The 19,968-nt window shown below is 54.4% G+C and overlaps 3 protein-coding genes across 3 annotated transcripts in view; 1 reads left to right on the top strand and 2 right to left on the bottom strand.

The window, feature by feature from the left end:
• TOMM5 (translocase of outer mitochondrial membrane 5) overlaps positions 1-19,968 on the bottom strand; it is a 184,756-nt gene that overhangs the window by 76,340 nt on the left and 88,448 nt on the right. The window lies entirely within an intron of this gene.
• On the bottom strand, positions 1,772-10,150 carry POLR1E (RNA polymerase I subunit E). Its single transcript, XM_054287611.1, has 12 exons — positions 10,077-10,150; positions 9,887-9,990; positions 9,062-9,138; positions 8,025-8,110; positions 7,506-7,561; positions 6,250-6,394; positions 4,869-4,976; positions 3,971-4,067; positions 3,659-3,792; positions 2,875-2,956; positions 2,632-2,763; positions 1,772-1,941 (listed from the first exon to the last, which is right to left on the bottom strand). The coding sequence occupies exons 1-12, from the start codon at positions 10,147-10,149 to the stop codon at positions 1,782-1,784; spliced, it is 1,254 nt and encodes a 417-aa protein (XP_054143586.1). The 5' UTR covers position 10,150; the 3' UTR covers positions 1,772-1,781.
• Positions 10,445-15,537, top strand: ZBTB5 (zinc finger and BTB domain containing 5). The gene is made up of 2 exons (XM_054287604.1): positions 10,445-10,541; positions 12,023-15,537. Exon 2 carries the CDS (start codon positions 12,027-12,029, stop codon positions 14,040-14,042), a length of 2,016 nt encoding a protein of 671 aa, XP_054143579.1. The 5' UTR covers positions 10,445-10,541; positions 12,023-12,026; the 3' UTR covers positions 14,043-15,537.

Genomic DNA, 19,968 nt, shown 5'->3' with positions numbered 1-19,968 from the left:
CACTGGGCAGCCCAGGAGGATGCTGAAGGGGCTGGGGCCTCACTGCTGCAAGGGACAGTGAGGGAACCAGGGGCACTCAGCCTGGAAGGCCCAACTTGCCTGTGGCTACGATGCACACAGACCTGCGGTCCCCTGCCCCAGAGCAGGGCAGTCCTCCCTGGAGAGCTCCGTCCCTCCTGGGGACAGTGCCCCAATGCCCGGGCCCCTCGTAGCCACCACGGCTACCTTAGCAAGCTTGGTGCATCTCAGCTCTTCAGTGACTCTCAGCTCTCTGAGGATTTCAGCTCCTGCTTGCTAAGGCACCTGTGGGCTGGAGGGAAAAGGTGATGAGAGAGAAGGAGAAATAGTCCTGGTGGCTCCACAGCGCTGGTTTTATTGAAGGGTCTGTGACGGCTTTGTTCTCCCGAATGGGCTAGAACAGCCCCTTTTTGTAGGGTGTAAGGGGGTCCAAACTTGTCCAATAGTAGGGGTTAGGGGAAAAGTGACCCATGGGGTTACAGAGAGAAGCTGGGGTCCGAGAGGCGGGAGACAGGAGCTTATTTTGGTATTTCATCCTGACTCAGCAATTCCTACTGTTAAGTCTCAGCCCTCCACAGAGCCCTAGCCAATTCCATGCAGCCTGCTACACTGACCTATGCATCTATTTCTTCTAGCACAAAACACTGTTAAAGCTGAGACCACACCAACGAGCGCCTGCTATCACCAGGTCTCGCACTCCCGCATTCCTCTCAGGGGAGAAGGGCTGCTGCAGGGAAGGTGCCCAGGGACAGGCCAGAGGCCTCGAGCACACGGGGCAAAGGAGGCGCCCTCTGAACGCTGGGAAACTGCTTCACTGTGGATTTGTGGAGTGCCTGTAACCAGAGGCACTCCAAAGGCAGCTGGACACAGCTGGGCAGGGAGAGGGGCTGCACACAGAGACCTCCAGGACCCCCTTCCGGCCTCAGCCAGCCCTGCTGGCTCCTTGGAGCCTGCAACTCCCCCAGCAGCAGTGAACACAGGGTGTGTGTGCCGCTGCTGGTGACAGGGGTGAGCAGCGGCGCTTTGAGGTGTGTCAGGAGATGCACACATCCCACGAGGACATAACAAACCCAAGTTACTGTCTGACATCCCAGAGATGATGTCCTGTGACATTCCACGCTCTTGTTTCACACACCAGTTTGGTGGGGATCCCGTTTCTCACGAGCCCTCTCCACTCCCAGAGCCTTACCCAGTAATCAGCTCCGTGAGGCTGAGCACCAGCAGTGACAACTCAGAGGAACCACACTAAAGGATCTCCCCGAGGGCTGGGAAGCCACAGCTGTGGGCCCTGCTCTCCATGAAAGTGATACCAGCTCCAAATCACAGAACTCTCCCTGCCCAGGAAAACCGCCAGGATAGGAAAAGTGACAGAAACGGAATCTCTTTACAGTTTTTGAGCACAGGATTACACTGGCACTCCAGAGAAACAAAAAGGTGTAAGTAAGTCACAGTCTTTGTCTCCCTCCTTCTGACCTTGAACCTGGGAGGGGCCATGAACCAGAACCTGCCACCTCAAACTGCTCCCTGTGCTCCAGCTCAACCTCCATTTCACACCTGCCCAGACAAACTAGAAAAGAAAGGTTTTATTATAGCCTTTTCTATATAAATAGACAAAAAAGCAGCATTTTACAGAGGTGAAACCCTCAGCCTGGGTTCCAGCTGGGTGAGGGCTGATGCTGGACCCAAACCCAGCAGATGAAGGCATCCCCATCCCCATGACATTGTGAGGGAGGGGCTGCGTGGCCCCAGAGCTCCTGGGCTGCTCAGTTCATCTTCTTGCGCTTGCGCTGTCCCTCCGGTGCCTTCTGCGTGGGCAGGGGCAGGGACAGGGTGCCCAGCTTGTGGCTCTGGTCATTCTCCAGCCCTGGCACCCCCTTGGCCTTGGACACCTTAAGCCGCAGCGCCTTGGCGATGTCCAGGATCCTGGAAAGCAGGGGAAATGCCAGAAATGCCATCAGTGGGGTGAGCCCCCGTGGCTGACCCCTCAGAGGGCCCCGAGGTGTCTCTGTGCACAGGGACGGCCTGGAGGCAGCAGCTGGAGCAGCTGGAGCAGCTGGAGCAGCTGGAGCAGCAGGGCTGCAGGCACAGCCCTCCGGGCACAGGCGCTGCTGCTTCCCCAGCAGGTGCCAGCCTCCTCCTGCTTCCCCCAGCTGCAGCGCTGCACTACCCAAACCCAGCACCCACTGCCAAAGCCAACGGGGACTCCTGGAAAAGCTTAGTCCCAGAAGGGAAAAGGGAAAACGGATAGAAACAATAGCAGATTGCTCTTAAACCCACTAAATCCACCACTTCTGGTCAAAGAATAGAGGGTAACTGTGGGCAAAATAAGTGGTGGCATCAAAACTGATGAGGAAGCTTGAAAACCAAGCAGTGCCCAAGGGCTTTGGTAAGACCCAGCAATGAGTGAAGTTTTGGCCAGAAAGCCTGATCCAATGCACTCTGCAGGGCCAGCAGCACAGCTGGAGCAGAGCTGCAGCTGCCAGGGAAATGCAGGTCCTGCACCCACAGGCTACTGCCTATCCTGGCCCTGCCCAGGTGCAGAGCCACTGCGGAGCTCTCCCAGGGTCCCTCTGCAGGAGGGTCCTGGCAGGTGAGGAGGAACAGGAGACGCACCTGCTCTCTGACAGCTTCAGGTCATTCTGCAGGACGGTGAGATCCGTCTGGAAGTTGTTAATGTGCAGAGCCAAGGCGATGGCATAGGCGGTGATTTTGGCCTTCATGGACGCAGAGATTAAATTCTGGATGCTGTGTGGCAAGAGGCAGAACTGGTGAGATGTGGAGTGTAAGGTGTGTCTGCGGCCCCTCAAGCTGAGCTCTGCCGTGCCTGTGCCAGGAGCACCACGCAGCATCCCTCACCTGCCATTGTTGTAGGTCAGCGAGGTGAAATTCTTCATGAGTTTCTTGCTGATGATGTGTGGGCATTCAGGACCCATGGGATCTAGGGCAGAAAGGGGCAATGCAGAGCAATGAGGAGCACACAGCCTGCCAGCACAGCAGCACGTGCACCATCCTGACACTTAGCATGGAACAGCACAATGTGTGTGACCCACTGGGATCACTGAGCCCAGCCCCAGCAACCCCAGCACCTAGGGATTGCTGGGGCTGGGCTCTTCCCAGGAACACAATAAACCTAAAACAAACCTCAGTGCTTCATTTCTACGTCTCTTAATTCTTCAGGCCTGAGAGAATCCCAACAGCTTTTATTCTCTTAGTAAAAGCAGCCTCCCAGTTCCACTGTATACATTCTAAAATGCACACACACCTATGCATTATTTTGCCACAAACACTGTCAAAGCTGAGACCACACTAACAAGTCCCTGCTATCACCAAGTTTAGTCATTCCCACCTTCTCTTCAGACAAGTCCTATGGGTGACTGCTGTGTCACAGCAACACAGTAAACTTAAAGCCAGGTTTGCCAGTTCCTCCTCCCTCAGCCCTGCCAAGGACTGAGAAAGAGACACACAAGTTCTAAGGAGGATGGCAAGTCTGGAAAATCTCAGCCAAAATGTTTTGTGTGGTGTTCCTTCAAAAGCAGGACCCTGAGCATGGCAGGGGCATGATCCACACACTCAGCTGGTAGGCAAAGGATGATGAAGACATTCCCAAAAGCATGTGTTTATGAGCTGAAAACTCTCTTACGCTTCTTCTTGATCACTTTCTGCTGGCTGAACTTGATGAGGGTGTCCAGGAACCAGAGGCACCTGGCTTTGTGGTCCCTGCTCTTCTCATCAGTGGGCAGGAACTTCAGCTCCTCCAAAACAAAGGAGCAGAGGCTGCAGGAAAGAGAGGGGGAGTTCAGCTGCCGCCGCTGCTGTGCACACAGGTGTCCCCCGCATTCCCCGGGCCAGGGGGCTGCTCTGCCATGCCCGGATGCCCTGTCCTCCCTCTGCCCCGAGCCGTGGCACGGGCAGCAGCAGCCCCAGCGCCCCTCAGCCCCTGCAGTGCCCTCACCTTCTCTCCTCTGCCCTCCTGGCCATCTCCTCGGCAGTGATGCTGGCCAGGGCGGCTGCAGGCACCCGCAGCGCCTCGTACTCGGCAGGAGACAGGACTGGCAGGAGCTTAAGGACAACAACAGGCCTGGCCTCCCCTCCCCGCAGGGCAGCTCTGTCACACTCACTGAGGAGACGGGCAGGGCAAGGGGATGGAGCCTCCGGCAGGCTGTGGCACAAGCACAGCCCGCCAACACTCCCTGTGGAATGCTCCCAGCAGAGGGAGAGCATCCTGCTCTGTCACAGACATCTTTTATGAAAAACCCTTTCTTTGGGATTTTTCCTCCTCAGAAGGTAAGGAGCCTCAGGAACAAAATGTAAACAATGATTATCTGCTGCTGTGGAATGCAACAGGTGCATCTGTGATTGGTCTCATGTGGTTGTTTCTAATTAATGGCCAATCACAGCTGGCTTGGACAGAGAGTCTTTGTTATCATTTGTTATCATTCCTTTGTTATCAAACCTTTGTTATCATTCCTTCCTATTCTATTCTTAGCCAGCCTTCTGATGGAATCCTTTCTTCTATTATTTTAGTATAGTTTTAATATAATATATATCATAAAATAATAAATCAGCCTTCTGAAACATGGGGTCAGATCCTGGTCTCTTCCCTCATGCTGAGACCCCTGTGAACACGGTCACACTGCTCTCCACAGGAACAGGGCAGGAATGCTCCCAGCTGAGGCAGAGCATCCTGCTCTCCACAGGAACGGGCAGGACATGGCACCTGCAGCCCCAAAACCCCAGGGCAGCATCACGTCAGTCCCAGCTCCTGGCCTATGAGGGGCAAGGGCTCAGCTGGCCCCCAGCACAGCAGATGGCTCCGCGGGGACTGAAGCCCCAGTGCACAGAAAAGATACTGTCCTCAAACCTGTACACGTGCTCCGGCCGCTGGGCGTCCTCGTGGCACGGCGGGAGGAAGGCAGAGATGTTCTGCACATCGTCCTGGGCCACGTCCTGCATCAGCCCTGGGGAGGGAACCGGCACAGGAGCACTCAGGTCATGATAACCAAAATGCAGAGAGCAGCAGCACAACCCAAACCCTTCCTTTAGGAGCAAGTTCGCTCAAACGGGTCAACACTACTTCGGTCACAACTGGAGTTTTAGACATTTATAACTTCTCTCAAGAACATTCTTGTCACAGACATCTTTTATGGAAAATCCTTTCCTTAGGATTTTTCCTGCTGAGAAGCTGGGAGGCCTCAGGAACAAAATGTAAACATTGATTATCAGCTGCTGTGAATGCAACAGGTGTATCTGTGATTGGCCCATGTTACTTGTTTCTAATTAATGGCCAATCACAATCAGCTGGTTTGGATTCTCTGTCCCAGCCACAAGCCTTTGTTATCATTCCTTTCTATTCTTAGCTAGCTTTCTGAGAAAATCCTTTCTTCTATTCTTTTAGTATAGTTTTAATGTAATATATATCATAAAATAATAAATCAGCCTTCTGAAACATGGAGTCAGATCCTTGTGTCTTCCCTCATGCTAAGACCCCTCTGAACACGGTCACACCTTCTGGTCATAAAAATTTAGAAAGGCCACTCCAGACTAGAGAAACATCTAGGCAAGGAGGGCACCAAGATGCGGGCAGAGCAGAGTTCTGGCACCTGTGTTCTGTGGACACCCACTTGGCACAGAGCAGCTCTGAGAGCACAGTCAGTATCCACCCTGGAACAGAAGGGATGAAAGGTGGTGGGGTCTACAGCCAACAGACATCTCCTGTTCCTGCCACTGACACTCCCAGGATCCCAGAACTGCTCTGGAGGGGTCTTGTCTGCCCTCCTGCCCAGGTGCCCACAGCCAGGGCAGCCCCAGCTCCCTCCTGCCACAGCCTGGAAGCCCCCAGGGACGGTGACAGCACGCTGTGCTGTGATGGTGTCCCAAGCTGGCACCACTCTTTGAGGTAAGAAGGTGCCTTTTCACCAGCCACGCCACAGAGCTCAGACCAGCTGAAGGCACTGCCTTTGAGCCAGTGAACCCACACCCACAGGAGCTTCCAAAGCAGGCAGGAGGGACACTGATGTCACACGGACCTTCCCTCACTCAGCTAACTCCAACACCAAGCCCAGCAGGACCAGAAAGCAGCAGTTCCTCTCCATGGACCCATCCCAGCTGCTGACCAGCTACTTCCTCATCACTTACAGAAAAGCCCTCTTCTTCCAGCCGCACTTGGCATGGGCAGACAGCAAAAGGCACTTCAGGCTGTCCTGCTCACAGCCCGAGGCAGAGCCCCCTCACCTGTCACTCCCTTGGTGTCGATGACGTTGGCAGCCGCCTTGGTGACAGCCGTGCTCACGATGTCGCTGCCCACGGCGTTCATGCGGCGGGAGCTCAGCGCTCGCTTCTGCTTGCTGGTGCCAAAGGCCTCGATGCACAGATCCATCTGCACGGGGCACAGCACACTCTGCAGTGCCCCGAGCAGCCCAGGAACACCAACCCCCTGCTCCTGACGCAGACACGGCCCCCAGGAGAGCTTCAAACAAAGCCCGCAGGCGCGGGATACGCTGTCTGCGAGGGCAGCTGGTCACTGGGGTGGGGACCAGCCCAAAGGAACCAGGACAACCAGGAACCCAGCGTAATCAGGAAAACACTCCTGAGCCAGGCAATGTCACTGTCGCACTTTCTGAAAAACCCCTTCACCAGGATTTATCTCCTGGGAAGCTTAGAAGCCTCAGAGAGAAATGAAAACAATATTATCTGATTGCTTCTCCCGTGTTCTGCTGCTTTGGAATGTGTTTGGAGACTGTTTATCAAACAGGTGACTGTTTCATTGGATTCTGTTGAGTTGTTTTAACTTAATGACCAATCACAGTCCAGCTGTGTTGGACTCTGGAGAGTCACAAGTTTTCATCATTATCTTGTTAAGCCTTCTGTAAGTGTCCTCTCTGTAGTCTTTAGTATCATATCATATCAATATCATATCATATAGTACCATATAATTTTTATATTACATTATATGATATCATATAAATATAATATGCTATAATAACAACATAATAATATAACAATAATATAATAATATAACAATAGTGTAATAATATAATACCATATAATATCGTATCAATATATCATACAATACCATATAATATAGTATTTATATTACATGATATTATATAATATAAATAATATGATACATTATAGATATAATAATATATAACAAAATATAATATATAATAAAATAATAATGATATAATGTAACATCATATCAACATATCATCAATATCATCTCATATCAATATAATACAATATCATATCAGTATCATATCACATCAATATAGTACGATATCATATCAATATCATACCATACTACATTAGCCTTCTAAGCACATGGAGTCAGATTCACCATTCCTGCCTGCCACGGGGGACCCCAAACCCACGCCCAGGCCATGCCTGTGCTGCCTGCTGGGCACGGGGGGAACGCTGGGCCTGCAGAGGTTTGCCCTGCAGGACACCAGACCTGCCAGCCCACGGCAGAGCACAGCTCCCAGCTTTACCTTCTCCCGGTAGGATTTGGTCTGGTAGTCCTTGGTGTCGTCAGGCATCACGTTATCTGCAAAACAGCAAGAGTCACAGTGCCTGGGCAGGAGCAGCCAGCAGGGAGTGCCTGCAGCCCGGTCACTGACAGACTGGCACAGCAGCTCCTCCGTGCCACCTGGCTGCCTAAAGGACACACCAAACATGAAAATCTAGAATGAAAAAGGCCTTTTCTACAAACCCCACGGGTGCAACACATGGACTGTGGCCAAACCCGCATCCTGCTGCACAGGGTAAAAATCAGCTACCAAAAGATATGATCTTATGGGTTCTTATGGGAATCTTTTGGGTTCTTATCCTGGGTTCAATGGCAAAAAATAGCCCTGCTGGATAAAACCTGGGGTTTTTTGGGTTTTTTTTTGTTTGTTTGTTTTGTTTCGGGGTTTTTTGGAAGGATCTGCCCCTGCTGCCTGCCAAGGAACGAGGCAGGGAGGGCCAGGACAGAGCAGCCCAGCAGCTGTGGCTGCCAGCACCTTCACCTGACAGCAGAGGCTGCATGTTGAACATTTCAGCATTGTAGACGTCCATCTGCCCAGAGCTCTTGTCCAGCACGCCAACAAAGTACCTGGGGAGAACGGGGGCAGTGATGAGTGAGAGGCGGAGCAGTGGAAATTATTTAAATTACAAGGTCTTCTCACACCCCAGCTCTCCTGCCATCACATGCAGCGCTGTGATAAACCAGGTTATCTCCAAGGCACGTGGACATATAGAAACACAAAGACTTGATACTCTGAGTAAATGCAGAACTCTTGAAACAACTGAATTAGGTGAAGTGTAGGTACCAGAGTTCTGCTACTTTCAGTATGCCAGGACTTGATAGCAAATTTCAAATTTCCTCCCAGAGCTCAGGATCTCCAGAGATGCAGGCAGGCAGCACTTCAGCCCTCAGAATCACCTGTTCACCAGCGTTCAGAGGCAGGAGCACTCAAATCTGCCCACAAACAACCCTGAATTCACAGCTGCACCACACACATTTGTTAAACTGCATTTATCTCTGGACACACCCAGCTCCTCAGCAGCACAGCTCCCTCCTGCTGCTGCTCTGCATCCTCACCCCAGGCCCCACAGCAGAGCTCCAACCCAGCCTGATTTACACAGCACAGCTCCCACCAGCTGCGCACCAACACCCAGAGACTCCTGCCCCAACCCCTGAGCCCAGGGAGGGAGCCCCGAGGCAGGGAAGGGAAAGGGAGAAAGGGGAAAAAAGGGAGAAAAAGGGGAAAAAAAAGGGGAAAAAGGGGGAAAAAGGGGAAAAAAAAGGGGAAAAAAAAGGGGGAAAAAAAGGGAAAAAAAAGGGAAAAAAAGGGAAAAAAAAGGAAAAAAGGGGAAAAAAGGGGAAAAAAGGGGAAAAAAGGGGAAAAAAAGGGAAAAAAGGGAAAAAAAGGGAAAAAAGGGAAAAAAGGAAAAAAAAGGAAAAACATGGGAAAAAAAAAAGGGAAAAATAAGGGAAAAAAAGGGAAAAAGAGAAGGGAGCTCTGTGTATGAGCAGCCATGTGTTGCTCCCCCTGCCCCATACCTGCACAGGGAGTTGCACCTCATGACCTGGCTGCCAAAGTTGTGTCCCACGTAGCAGAGCCGCTCCGTCTCAGAGACCTGGGGAGGCAGAGAGATCCTGGGAAGGGCTGAGGGAAAGCAGTACTAGAAAGCACCTTCTGACTGCAGGCTCAGCTCCCTCCCACTGAGAGCCCCCCTTGGGATGCACCTGAGCTGAGCAAAGACCCCTCGGGAGGAGATTTCCCAGCGAGGGCAGAACATGCTGGGATCCATTGCCAGGTGTCCCCCACGAGCTGGGCAGCAGCTCCCCAGGGCTCAGTGTGTCCCTCAGCCAGCCCAGGACACTCCCTGTGTAACACACTGGGCCAAACTCTGTTTAACAAAATCTGCTGCAGAGCTCGGCACAGATCCTCACACTGCCACACTGGTTTGGGTTGGAGGAGACCTTAAAGCCTCTCTATGCCACCGCTGCCACGGCAGGGACGCCTTCCCCTGCGCCAGGTGCTGCCAGCCCCGGTGTCCAGCCCGGCTTGGGCAGTGCCAGGGATGCAGGGTGGGCACCCAGTGCCAGGCCTGCCCGCCTGCACAGCCAGGAGCTTCCCGCCGCGACGGGAGGGAAGCGCGGCTCACAGCCCTCCGCAGCAGGCCCTGCTCGGCGGGATCGCAGCCGGGAGCTCCTCGCTGGAGCCGGGCCCGCTCCCGGTCCGCACCGGGCCTGCAGCGCACGGGGGTAATTGGTGACATTTGTCACTTTCAGCCCGTTATCCGGCTATGGCCTCGCTGTGTACAGCTATCACTGCATCCGAACGTTTCCGTGGCCGGTGTCCCGCAGCCCCCGCGGCCTCACCAGGATCCGGCGGTGCCTCTTCCGCGGGTGCGCCGAGTCCCGGTTCCGGTACACGGTGAAGTGCAGCGCCTCGGGCCGCTCCAGCCTCCCGTTGGCGAACCGCACTGCGGGACAGGAAGCCGTGAGCTCCGGGGTCGGCCGCAGGGCCCGTGACTGACCCGCCCCGCGCCCCCGGCCCGCTCCCGCTCACCGAGCGCCGCCGGCCGCTCGCCCTCGGGGTCCCCGCGGTAGCGCCAGGTGGCGGTGGCCGTGGCGGTGGCCATGGCGAGGCGCTGGGCGCGGCGGGGATGCGGAGATGCGCGGCGCGGTTCCGATGCGCGGTCCGGTTCCACGCCGCTCCCGGCCCCGGCCCCGCTCCTCCGCCTCTTCCGCCGCCGCCTCCCGTCGTGGCAATAAGCTCAGCTCCGATTGGACCAGGTGAGGCTGCTCCGGGGCGTAGCAGTAACGAGGCCGCGGATTGGCTGCGAGCAGGGCCCGCGCCGGCAGCGGCCGGAAGTGACGCGCAGTGGCGGCGCGGCGGGGCGGGGCGGGCGGGGCCGGAGCGGCGGGAGCGGGGCCGGGGCCGAGCCCAGTCCCAGGCCCGAGCCAGGCCTAGCCCGAGCCTAGCCCGAGCCTGACCGAGCCTCGCACGGCCCTTCCCGCGTGGACACCGCAGGTGAGCGGGGCGGGGGGCGGCGCTGAGGCGGACACCCGTGACCCCGGCGTCGGGCGGGACCGGGGCTCTCCGGTCTCCCCTTTATGTCCCGTGCGCGGCGCAGAGCGGAGTCTCCCGGTGCCCGGAGCCGATGGCGGGCTGGGTGCAGGTGCCTCTCGGGGAGGGGCGCGCACCGCGGCTGCTCCCGGTGATGCTCCGGGGAATAAACCGGGCAAAACGAGGCAGAGTCTGGGGAGGAGCGCCCGGCAGCAGCAGACACCGGTATCCACCGCCGGTTACCGGCCGCGCTTCTCTAACGCTCTGCGTTACTCCGTGCTCCCCGCGCTGAGTGTGCCGGTGATGCTCTCCGTGTTCTGTGTCCACCCAAGGACACTCGGGGGGATCCCCGGGATGTCCCGGGCAGGGCGAGCAGCAAACACGGCAACGAGCAGGAACGGAAAGGCAGCAAACCCTCCGCGTCTGAGCGCAGACTTTCTGAATCAGCAGGCCTGCATTTGATCCCTCCTCAAAAGCGTGATTCTGGCCGTGTGATCGTTTTTTGGCTGCTCTGTGGTCCTGTGCCCATCCATGCTGCGGCGTTGCTGCTGGAAAGTAAAGCACAGGGACTTGAGTGTGTGTGTGTCTGCGTCTCCAGTGTCACTGGTCAAACCAACAGCGCATCAACTCTCTCCTCCTCCATAAAGGAATGCAAAACAATGAGTTATTTACAGAAATTGTGTGGGAAAGTTCACTACAAGAATGCGAACATAAGAAGGCTTAGAAAATCTTAAAAAACCAGGGTGACACAGGACCGATGTTTTTATAAACTATTAAGAGTTAATTAGAGTTTGAGTAGTTTGTTTTCTGGGGCGGCTGCCAGGGTGAATGAGACTAGAGTGATTGTGAAGTAAGTGAGAGAGGCTGGTTGCCAGGTTCACTGCAGCCTGACCAGGACTCAGCCACGGGATCATACAGCACTTTGGGCTGGGAGGGCACCTTGTCTTGTTCCAGCTTCTGCCATCAGAAGGTTAGCTAATAGAAAAAGAAGGAATGATAACAAAGGCTTGTGGCTCAGACAGAGAGTCCGAGCCAGCTGACTGTGATTGGCCATTAATTAGAAACAACCACATGAGACCAATCCCAGATGCACCTGTGGCATTCCACAGCAGCAGATAACCGTTGTTTGCATTTTGTTCCTGAGGCCTTCCAGCTTCTCAGGAGGAAAAATCCTAAGGAAAGGGTTTTCCATAAAAGATGTCTGCGACAGACTGTCAGGGGAGAATCAGAGGTGAGGGCAGTTCTGTGCAGTTGTAAGCAAGTGTGAGTACATGGCAGATTCAGCTTAGATGCAATGTACATGGTGCAGTGTCATAAAGTAATTCTTTGGCCTTCTGATGGTGGAGTTAGATGCATCATCCTCTTTCCCCTTTGTTGGAGTCGCCTTTGATTTACAGTGCAACTGCCCTGCTCAGCCCTCACGGCTCTCCTCCTGTGTTTTGCAGGACCATGGATTTCCCGGGGCACTTTGAGCAGGTCTTCCAGCAGCTCAACTACCAGCGGCTGCACGGGCAGCTGTGCGACTGCGTCATCGTGGTGGGCAACCGGCACTTCAAGGCGCACCGCTCGGTGCTGGCCGCCTGCAGCACGCACTTCCGCGCGCTCTTCACCGTGGCCGAGGGCGACCAGAGCATGAACATGATCCAGCTGGACAGCGAGGTGGTGACGGCCGAGGCCTTCGCCGCGCTCATCGACATGATGTACACCTCCACGCTGATGCTGGGCGAGAGCAACGTCATGGACGTGCTGCTGGCCGCCTCGCACCTGCACCTCAACTCGGTGGTCAAGGCCTGCAAGCACTACCTGACGACGCGGACGCTGCCGCTGTCGCCGCCCAGCGAGCGCGCGCAGGAGCAGAGCGCGCGGCTGCAGCGCTCCTTCATGCTGCAGCAGCTGGGGCTCAGCATCGTCAGCTCGGCGCTGGGCTCGGCGCAGGGCGCCGAGGAGCCGGCGGGTGCGGCGCTGCGCGGCGGGCTGGAGCAGCGCGCCGCCTTCCCCATGCGCCGCCTGCACAAGCGCAAGCAGTCCTCGGAGGAGCGCGCCCGGCAGCGCGCGCGGCCCGCCCTGGACGAGCCCGGCGCCGATGGCGCCCCCGAGAGCGGGCCGCCCGTCGTGCACTCCCGCGAGGACTTCTTCTCGCCCGACTCGCTCAAGATGGTGGACAACGCCAAGGCCGACGCCGCGGCCGACAACCAGGAGGACAGCGCCATCGTGTTCGACCAGTCCTTCGGCACTCAGGAGGATGCCCAAGTGCCCAGCCAGTCAGACAATGGCGGGGGGAACATCTCCCAGATGTCCATGGCATCCCAGGCCACACAGGTGGAAACCAGCTTCGACCAGGAGGCTGCTGCTGAGAAGAGCAACTTCCCGTGCGAAAACCCGGAGGTCACCCTGAACGAGAAGGAGCACATGAGGGTGGTGGTGAAGTCGGAGCCCCTGAGCTCCCCGGAGCCCCAGGACGAGGTGAGCGATGTCACCTCCCAGGCGGAGGGCAGCGAGTCCGTGGAGGTGGAAGGAGGGGTGGTGAGCGCAGAGAAGATCGAGCTGAGTCCCGAGAGCAGCGACCGCAGCTTCTCAGACCCCCAGTCCAGCACCGACAGGGTGGGAGACATCCACATCATGGAGGTGTCCAACAACCTGGAACACAAGTCCTCTTTCAGCATTTCGAATTTTTTGAACAAAAGCAGGGGAGGTGGCTTTGGTACCAGCCAGAACAGCGATGACAACATTCCCAACACCACCAGCGACTGCAGGATGGACGGCGACGCCCCGTACCTGATGAGCCCGGAGTCGGGGCCCGCCGGCGGCCACTCCTCCGCCGCCGTCTCGCACGTGGAGAACCCGTTCAGCGAGCCCGCGGACTCCCACTTTGTGCGGCCCATGCAGGACGTGATGGGCCTGCCGTGCGTGCAGACCTCTGGCTACCGAGCGGCGGAGCAGTTCGGCATGGATTTCCCCCGCTCGGGGCTGGGCCTGCACTCGCTGTCGCGGGCCATGATGGGCTCCGTGCGCGGCGGGGCGGGCGGCTTCCCCGGCTACCGGCGCATCGCCCCCAAGATGCCCGTGGTGACCTCGGTGCGGGGCTCGCAGCTGCAGGAGAGCTCGCCGGGCTCGCAGCTGATGCTGAACGGTGGCGCGTCCTTCGAGGGCGGGCACCTGTCGCAGCCGGGCCCGCCGCAGCTGACGCGCGCCTCGGCCGACGTGCTGTCCAAGTGCAAGAAGGCTCTGTCGGAGCACAACGTGCTGGTGGTGGAGGGCGCGCGCAAGTACGCCTGCAAGATCTGCTGCAAGACCTTCCTGACGCTGACGGACTGCAAGAAGCACATCCGCGTGCACACGGGGGAGAAGCCCTACGCCTGCCTCAAGTGCGGCAAGCGCTTCAGCCAGTCCAGCCACCTGTACAAACACTCTAAGACCACCTGCCTGAGGTGGCAGAGCAGCAACCTGCCCAGCAGCTTGCTGTGAGCGGAGCGGCCCGGCCGCCGGCGGGGACACACAGCGGCGCGCTCGGCACGGCTCGGCTCTGCCTTTGGGGATATCCGGTACCTACCTCGCGGGTGCCGCCGCCGGGAGCCGCGCGGCGGGACGGGGATGCGACCCCGCGGCGGGGATGGGGATGGGCGTGGGACCCCACGGCCACCAGCCCCTTTGCAGGGCAGAGGGGCGACGGCACGGGGGTCTCCTGACATAGCACGGTCTGACAACAGCAAACTGACTCATTGACGTGCGCGTTTCTTTTCTCTTTCGTTTTTTTTTTTCCTTCTCTCTAAAGCATTTTGTAACAGTGAAAGCATTTAAATGATTACTGTAACCTGAGTTGCTGCATTACGTAAGGATGGTGGTGCAGACCCCTTATCTTTAAAAGACAGAAACAGCTTAGGATGCACCTGTCTGACATAATGCTTTAAAATACGCTAATTATGACGATAGTTCTAGGATTATGAATGTATGTTTGGCTGTTTTGTAGTAAAGGACACTGTGTAATCAAGGTGCTTAAATTAAATCACAGACAAGTAACTTTTGGACTGCCAGGTGTACATATAACTTAACACAGCAAGATCTGGATATTTGGCTGGTTTTTTTTTTTTTTGGTAGAAGCGAGTATTAAGTGGTAAGTGAAGTACTGTCTCTTGTTTGTGCTATTCCTAGCAGTATTTTAACCAGTTTGTATCTCCTATGTTACAATTCTATATACGCAGAACTTTGAGCGGAGCTTGTCTTTGTCTGTTGTTTTGAAGAAGAGGGAATTTGTGATGGCTTTTTTGGCCACCTAAGGCAGCACCTCGCTGTTCCCAGATGCCCACAGCCCATCTGGTCCCCGTTATGGCGTGGCCATGTTGTCTTTTGCTCTTATCTCCAGGCTTTAATTTCCTGCCCCGCGCCCTGTGAGTGACTTCCCTTGGCAGCTGTGGGTCTGTCCTTGGAGCAAATGGCTCCTGGGCCAGGAGGAGTCCTCCTCTGCCACATTGCACAGAATCACGGAGTATGCTCAGTTGGAAGGGAGCTCTCACTGTGTCCAGCTCCCGGCCTTGCAGGGGATACCCCAGCCATCCCATTTGTGCCTGACACTTCTTCGCCTCAGGCAGCTTTGGGGTTGTGACCCTGTCCCTGGGGATCTTGTTCAGTGCCAGACCACCCTCTGGGTGAAAAACCTTTGCTGACAGCCAGCCTAGACCTCCCCTGCTTCACCCTCAGCCGTTTCCTCACGTCCTGTCGCTGGTCATGAGAGTGAGGAGCTCTGTGCCTGCCCTTGTGCTGCTCCTCAGGAGGATGATGAGGGCCCTGGCGAGGTCTGCCCTCAGTGTCCTCTCCTCCAGGCTGAGCAAACCAAGTGCCCTCAGCTGCTCCTCGTGCAGCCTCCTCTCCAGCCCCCTGGCCTCCTCTGGCAGCCTCTGACAGCTTCGTGTCTTTGGTGTGATGGTGCTCAGAACGGCCCCAGAGCAGAGCACAGCAGGACAGGAGAGGACAGGAGAGGAGAGGACAGGACAGGACAGGACAATCCCCCCTGGCCCTGCTGCTGACGCCCCCAGGATGTGGCTGGCCCTCCTGGCTGCCAGGGCACGGCTGGCTCACGTTCTGGGAAACGTCCTCCTCAAATCCACTTCAGATAGCGTCATAAAAGTACTTTTCCCCTTACATTTTAAAAAAAGCTAATGGAAATTTAATTTTTATTAAAATGGCACCGTACACACGCAGTAGAAGTTTATCTTTTTCTGCATAAATCATGTAAATCTGTTTTTAATTTCCTCTTCTTTGGTGCCACCATCGCTTAACGCTGCCTGCAGTCTCCTTTCTTCCTTGTCAAAGGTGCACACTCACTGTGCTCAGCACTGTTGAGTTTTCAAATAAGCTTCCAGAGCCTTTCTGCTGGTGCTGAATGCAGCTCAGCCGAGAGGGGCTGGGTCAGGGCTGCAGCGTGTCCTTGTGCTCAGGTGAGAAGGAGGATTCCCTGCGCCTGCCCTGTCAGCAGGTGCTGTTTGCACCTTGGCCATCTGAAGAGTGCAGAAACATAGGAGGTGGGTGGGTTAATTCCTTTAAAATGTTAATATTTTGTTATAGGATTTACTTAATGGTCATATCTCTGATTTTTTTTAAGCATTAAAATAACACTTTTTTGAAGCAGTGGGATATGCTGTGTTTTGTTTTAAATTTCAGTACTGGGGACTAACAGCAGTGAGCTGCATAAACGCTCTCCCAAACATCAATAAAATGAAGTATTTTGTACTTTAATATTTTCTTCTGTTGCTTTTTTAAGTAACACTGTTTTGTCTTCATTGCATTTCTAGTGTTTTGCATTTCAAGAACAAGGCTTTTTTTCTCACTTTGTGTTTCCTGTAGCACATCCACATTTTTGAATTGTCGCAATGTTCTGGAATAAAGCATCTCTTTGCGCAGTGAGACTAACTAGGAACTAATACGAGCAGATAAACGCTTGACTGGACTCTTGAAGTGTTTTTGTAAAGATTTTACTGTAGAATATCGGTTCTGTATTCTTTCTTTGTGAAGAAGTTCCGAAGGAGCATTTCTGGCAGCGGCAGCTCTAAATCCCGCGGTCAGTGGGGTGAGCCTGGAGCCCGCAGCTGCCTCGCAGCCTTCTGAGTCTTCCTGAACACAGCAATAAATTCCTGGGGATAGCACGAGTGAGCACCTGGGGCCTGGAGAGCTGCTGCTGGACTGCTCAGAGCTGAGCTTTGCACGGGGGATCTGGCCTGGAGGCCTGGGGCTGTCTGCCCAAAGCACCTGGAAATAAACCCTGCATTCTGTGTGGCTGCGTCTGCCTGGCTTCACCTGTACAGGAAAAAGCTGTGACTGCACAAGGGATCATAAAAACCTCACCTTGGTAATGGTTTTGTCCCCTGTAGAGTTCTTTGTATTACTTTTGTTGATGAGATAGTATTTACACAGCACCTGTGAAATTCGTGATCCGTGGTCACTGCTGCTCTCTGAATCCCTCATGGGAGTGTGAAAGATGCCAATCACTTGTTTATAAAATTTTAAAAGTTTAATAGTAATAAAATGGTTATAAAAATAGTAATACAATTAGAGTGATAATAATTTGGACAATTTGAATTAGGACAATGTGAGACAACAAATACAAAGAGTTACGGATGTCCGGGTACCTCTTTCTGGGCAAAATAAGCCCAAAAAAGGACCCACGTTAACAGAGGATTAACCCTTAAAAGCAACAGCCTGTTGCATATTCATACACCTCATCCATGGTGCATAAATTCCATTCAAACACAGGATTCTGTCTGGGCAGTGTCAGCTGCTTCCTCTGAATCCTGACAGCGCCCTCGATGCAGGAAAAAGTTCATTTCTTCTGATCCTGGAGCAACAAATTCTCTTTCCATGAAAGATTCAGGTGTCCTGTGGCTGCTATCTCAGTGCCAGTCCTTTCTTTAGAAAAAGTATCCTACATAGCATAGTTTCTATTTTAACATTTTTTATAACCTTAACACACTACTTAAGAGAATTAATACAGTATTACTTTCTAACACAACACATATAATACTCATTTTAATATTTGCAAAAAGCCACTCATAAAATGCATGCATTTTTCACAGGAGGATGTCTCAGGTGCAGGAGGTGTTTCTCTCAAGGGAGTTCTGGGATGGACACCCGAGCCCAGTGCTCCAGTCCCCGTGGCAGCTGATTTACCGGCTCGTGTGTGTTTGTGCCCCTGGGGAGTCTGACACACCTGCTCAGACACCTGCTCAGTCCCTGTCATCGCTGGGACCCTCTCAGATGCTTGGCCACCATCCTGCAGTGTCACAGCAGCATCCCCAGAGTGAGCCCTGAGGACTCTTGGAGAGCAGTGAGCTCCCCCTGGACCCACGCCCTCTGGCTCCTAGCCATCTTCAGCAGCAGCATCATCCTCCTTCAGAGAAGACAGGTCTAAGTCCTGGCCCTGCACCTGTCCCATGTCCCATACCCCATGCCCCATGCCTCATTCATGGGACATGCTTGTCACAGCACACCCACGCTCATTTCCAGTGGAATTGGGCACTCCCCAGCCAGCTGGGATGCCCAGAGCACACTGCCTTCCTCCTCACCACCACGGCCACCAGTCTGTCCTGCTCAGTCCAGGTTTCAATCCTCCAGAACTGTTTCTGGCAGGCCAGCACAACCAGCCATGCTTGTGGATCAACAGTTACTGATAAATGTGCCACAGTTCCTCCCGTGATGCAGGGCAGCTCCCCCCAGCATTGCTGCTACCAGAGAGTGATCGCTGATATCGCCGGCCGCGGTCTCTGCACAGACCACAAACAGGACAGGCTGTTGGGAACTGCCTTGAGCTGTTTGATTTTCCAGCATCACTCTCAGTCCATGGCTATGGCAATGGGAAGGTGCCAGCAGCTCACATCCCAGGCAGCAGACACAGAACTCAATGTCACAACTCACTTTATGAGCTTTGTGACCAATCACACAAAGCAAAAGCACACTGACAGTATTTATATCTGTATAGCATATACAGACATATATACAGAGGGTGGCATTCCCAGCTCTGCCCACGTCCTTCCCTCTTGGCAGCAGGAGGGATGGATGGATGGATGATGGATGGATGGATGGATGGATGGATGGATGGATGGATGGATGATGGATGGATGGATGGATGGATGGATGGATGGATGGATGATGGATGGATGGATGGATGGATGGATGGATGGATGGATGGGAGTGTGGAGGATGGCAGCCACACGTCGGGGGCAGAGAGCTGTGGCAGTGTCCCACCACCCACTCCTCTCCCTCTTCCAGCCCTCGTTGAAAGGTTTTCAGTTTCCCAGAGCTGGGACAGTCAGCTCTGCCTGCAATAAACCACAAGGTGCAGACAGAACTGGGCATTTACACATGTGTGTGGGTTTTACCCAGAAACCCCCAAAATGGGAACCTGTAGGACTGTCCGGGGGTGGGATGGTGGGGATGGAAGGAGATGAGAGATCTCTGAACCAGGCCAGGAATTTGGGGTTCATTGCAAAGGGCCTGGGTGCAGGGCCCTGCTGGGAGCTGCCAGACACAGCTCAGAGCAGCGGTCAGCGGCCTTGGAATATTGTCCGTCCGGCTAGCAGGGCGACCAGCTGGCTACTGCACAGGTGGGGAGCCAATCCCAGTGACAGGGCCCCAGGACTGCTCCCACGGGCACCCCTCGGTGGCAGAAGGCTTCGGGCTGTGTCCGTGGGGACGAAATCACGCTGAGTAGGTTATCAGGCTGCGAGAAATGACGAGACTGAGAGACGGACACTCCCTGGGGACAGTCAGGTTTGTTGCAGCCAGGAGTGACCCCTGGGAGCAGTCAGCCAGAGAATGTCACCAATATACAAGCGTCAGGGAGTTATAAAGGGGGAGGAATCCAGAGAAGGGGTTTCCAACAGAACCAATCCAGGAAGGGGTGGGAGTGAACTTAGGTTAACAGACATTAAGGGAAAACCAATGGATACATAACAAAGGAGGGGCCCCGGTCCCACAGCCAATCATAGCTCCCAAAGCAAAGAACATTCTGGAAAAAAAGGTGGAGTAGGGAGTGACTGGCAGGGCCCAGGGAGGAAGGAGTATGCGCCCATATAAGGAAACAAGGGGAGGGGAACTGGGAGTTACCTCATAAAACCAGTGGATTGACAGAACTTAAGGCGGGAGTAACCATGACAACTGAATAACTGACATTGTTTAGGCGGGAAAAACAACTGAGAGCAGAACCACAATACAAAATGGGGGAGCAACTAGACAAACTAACATAACACACCACAACAGCTCAGAGCAGTAAGGAGAGAAGAGAGGGGCAGAGAGGATGAGAGAGTAAAAGGGGTAAGACAGCGAGGTTCCTATTACAATACCACAAATTTTCTTCTGTGTTGAATATTCTGATTCTCACTAACCAATCCAGTACAAGATACAA

Source organism: Melozone crissalis, unplaced genomic scaffold (genome assembly GCF_028551555.1).
Source record: "Melozone crissalis strain CALT ecotype California unplaced genomic scaffold, PUWL_Pcris_2 ptg000060l_1, whole genome shotgun sequence".
Classification (NCBI taxonomy): Eukaryota; Metazoa; Chordata; class Aves; order Passeriformes; family Passerellidae; genus Melozone; species Melozone crissalis.
The sequence above is the reverse complement of the archived record's forward strand: the minus strand, read 5'-3'. Positions and strand labels throughout refer to the sequence as shown.

What these genes read in the sequence shown, in the direction of transcription:
- POLR1E (XM_054287611.1), bottom strand. Translation starts at nt 10,149, where the DNA reads ATGGCCACCGCCACGGCCACCGCCACCTGGCGCTACCGCGGGGACCCC. An exon ending in GAAAGTGATCAAGAAGAAGC is followed by an intron (nt 2,957 to 3,658) that starts GTAAGAGAGTTT and finishes TTTCTGCCCTAG; the next exon opens with ATCCCATGGGTCCTGAATGC. An exon ending in CTGAAGCTGTCAGAGAGCAG is followed by an intron (nt 1,942 to 2,631) that starts GTGCGTCTCCTG and finishes CCTGCTTTCCAG; the next exon opens with GATCCTGGACATCGCCAAGG.
- ZBTB5 (XM_054287604.1), top strand. Translation starts at nt 12,027, where the DNA reads ATGGATTTCCCGGGGCACTTTGAGCAGGTCTTCCAGCAGCTCAACTAC.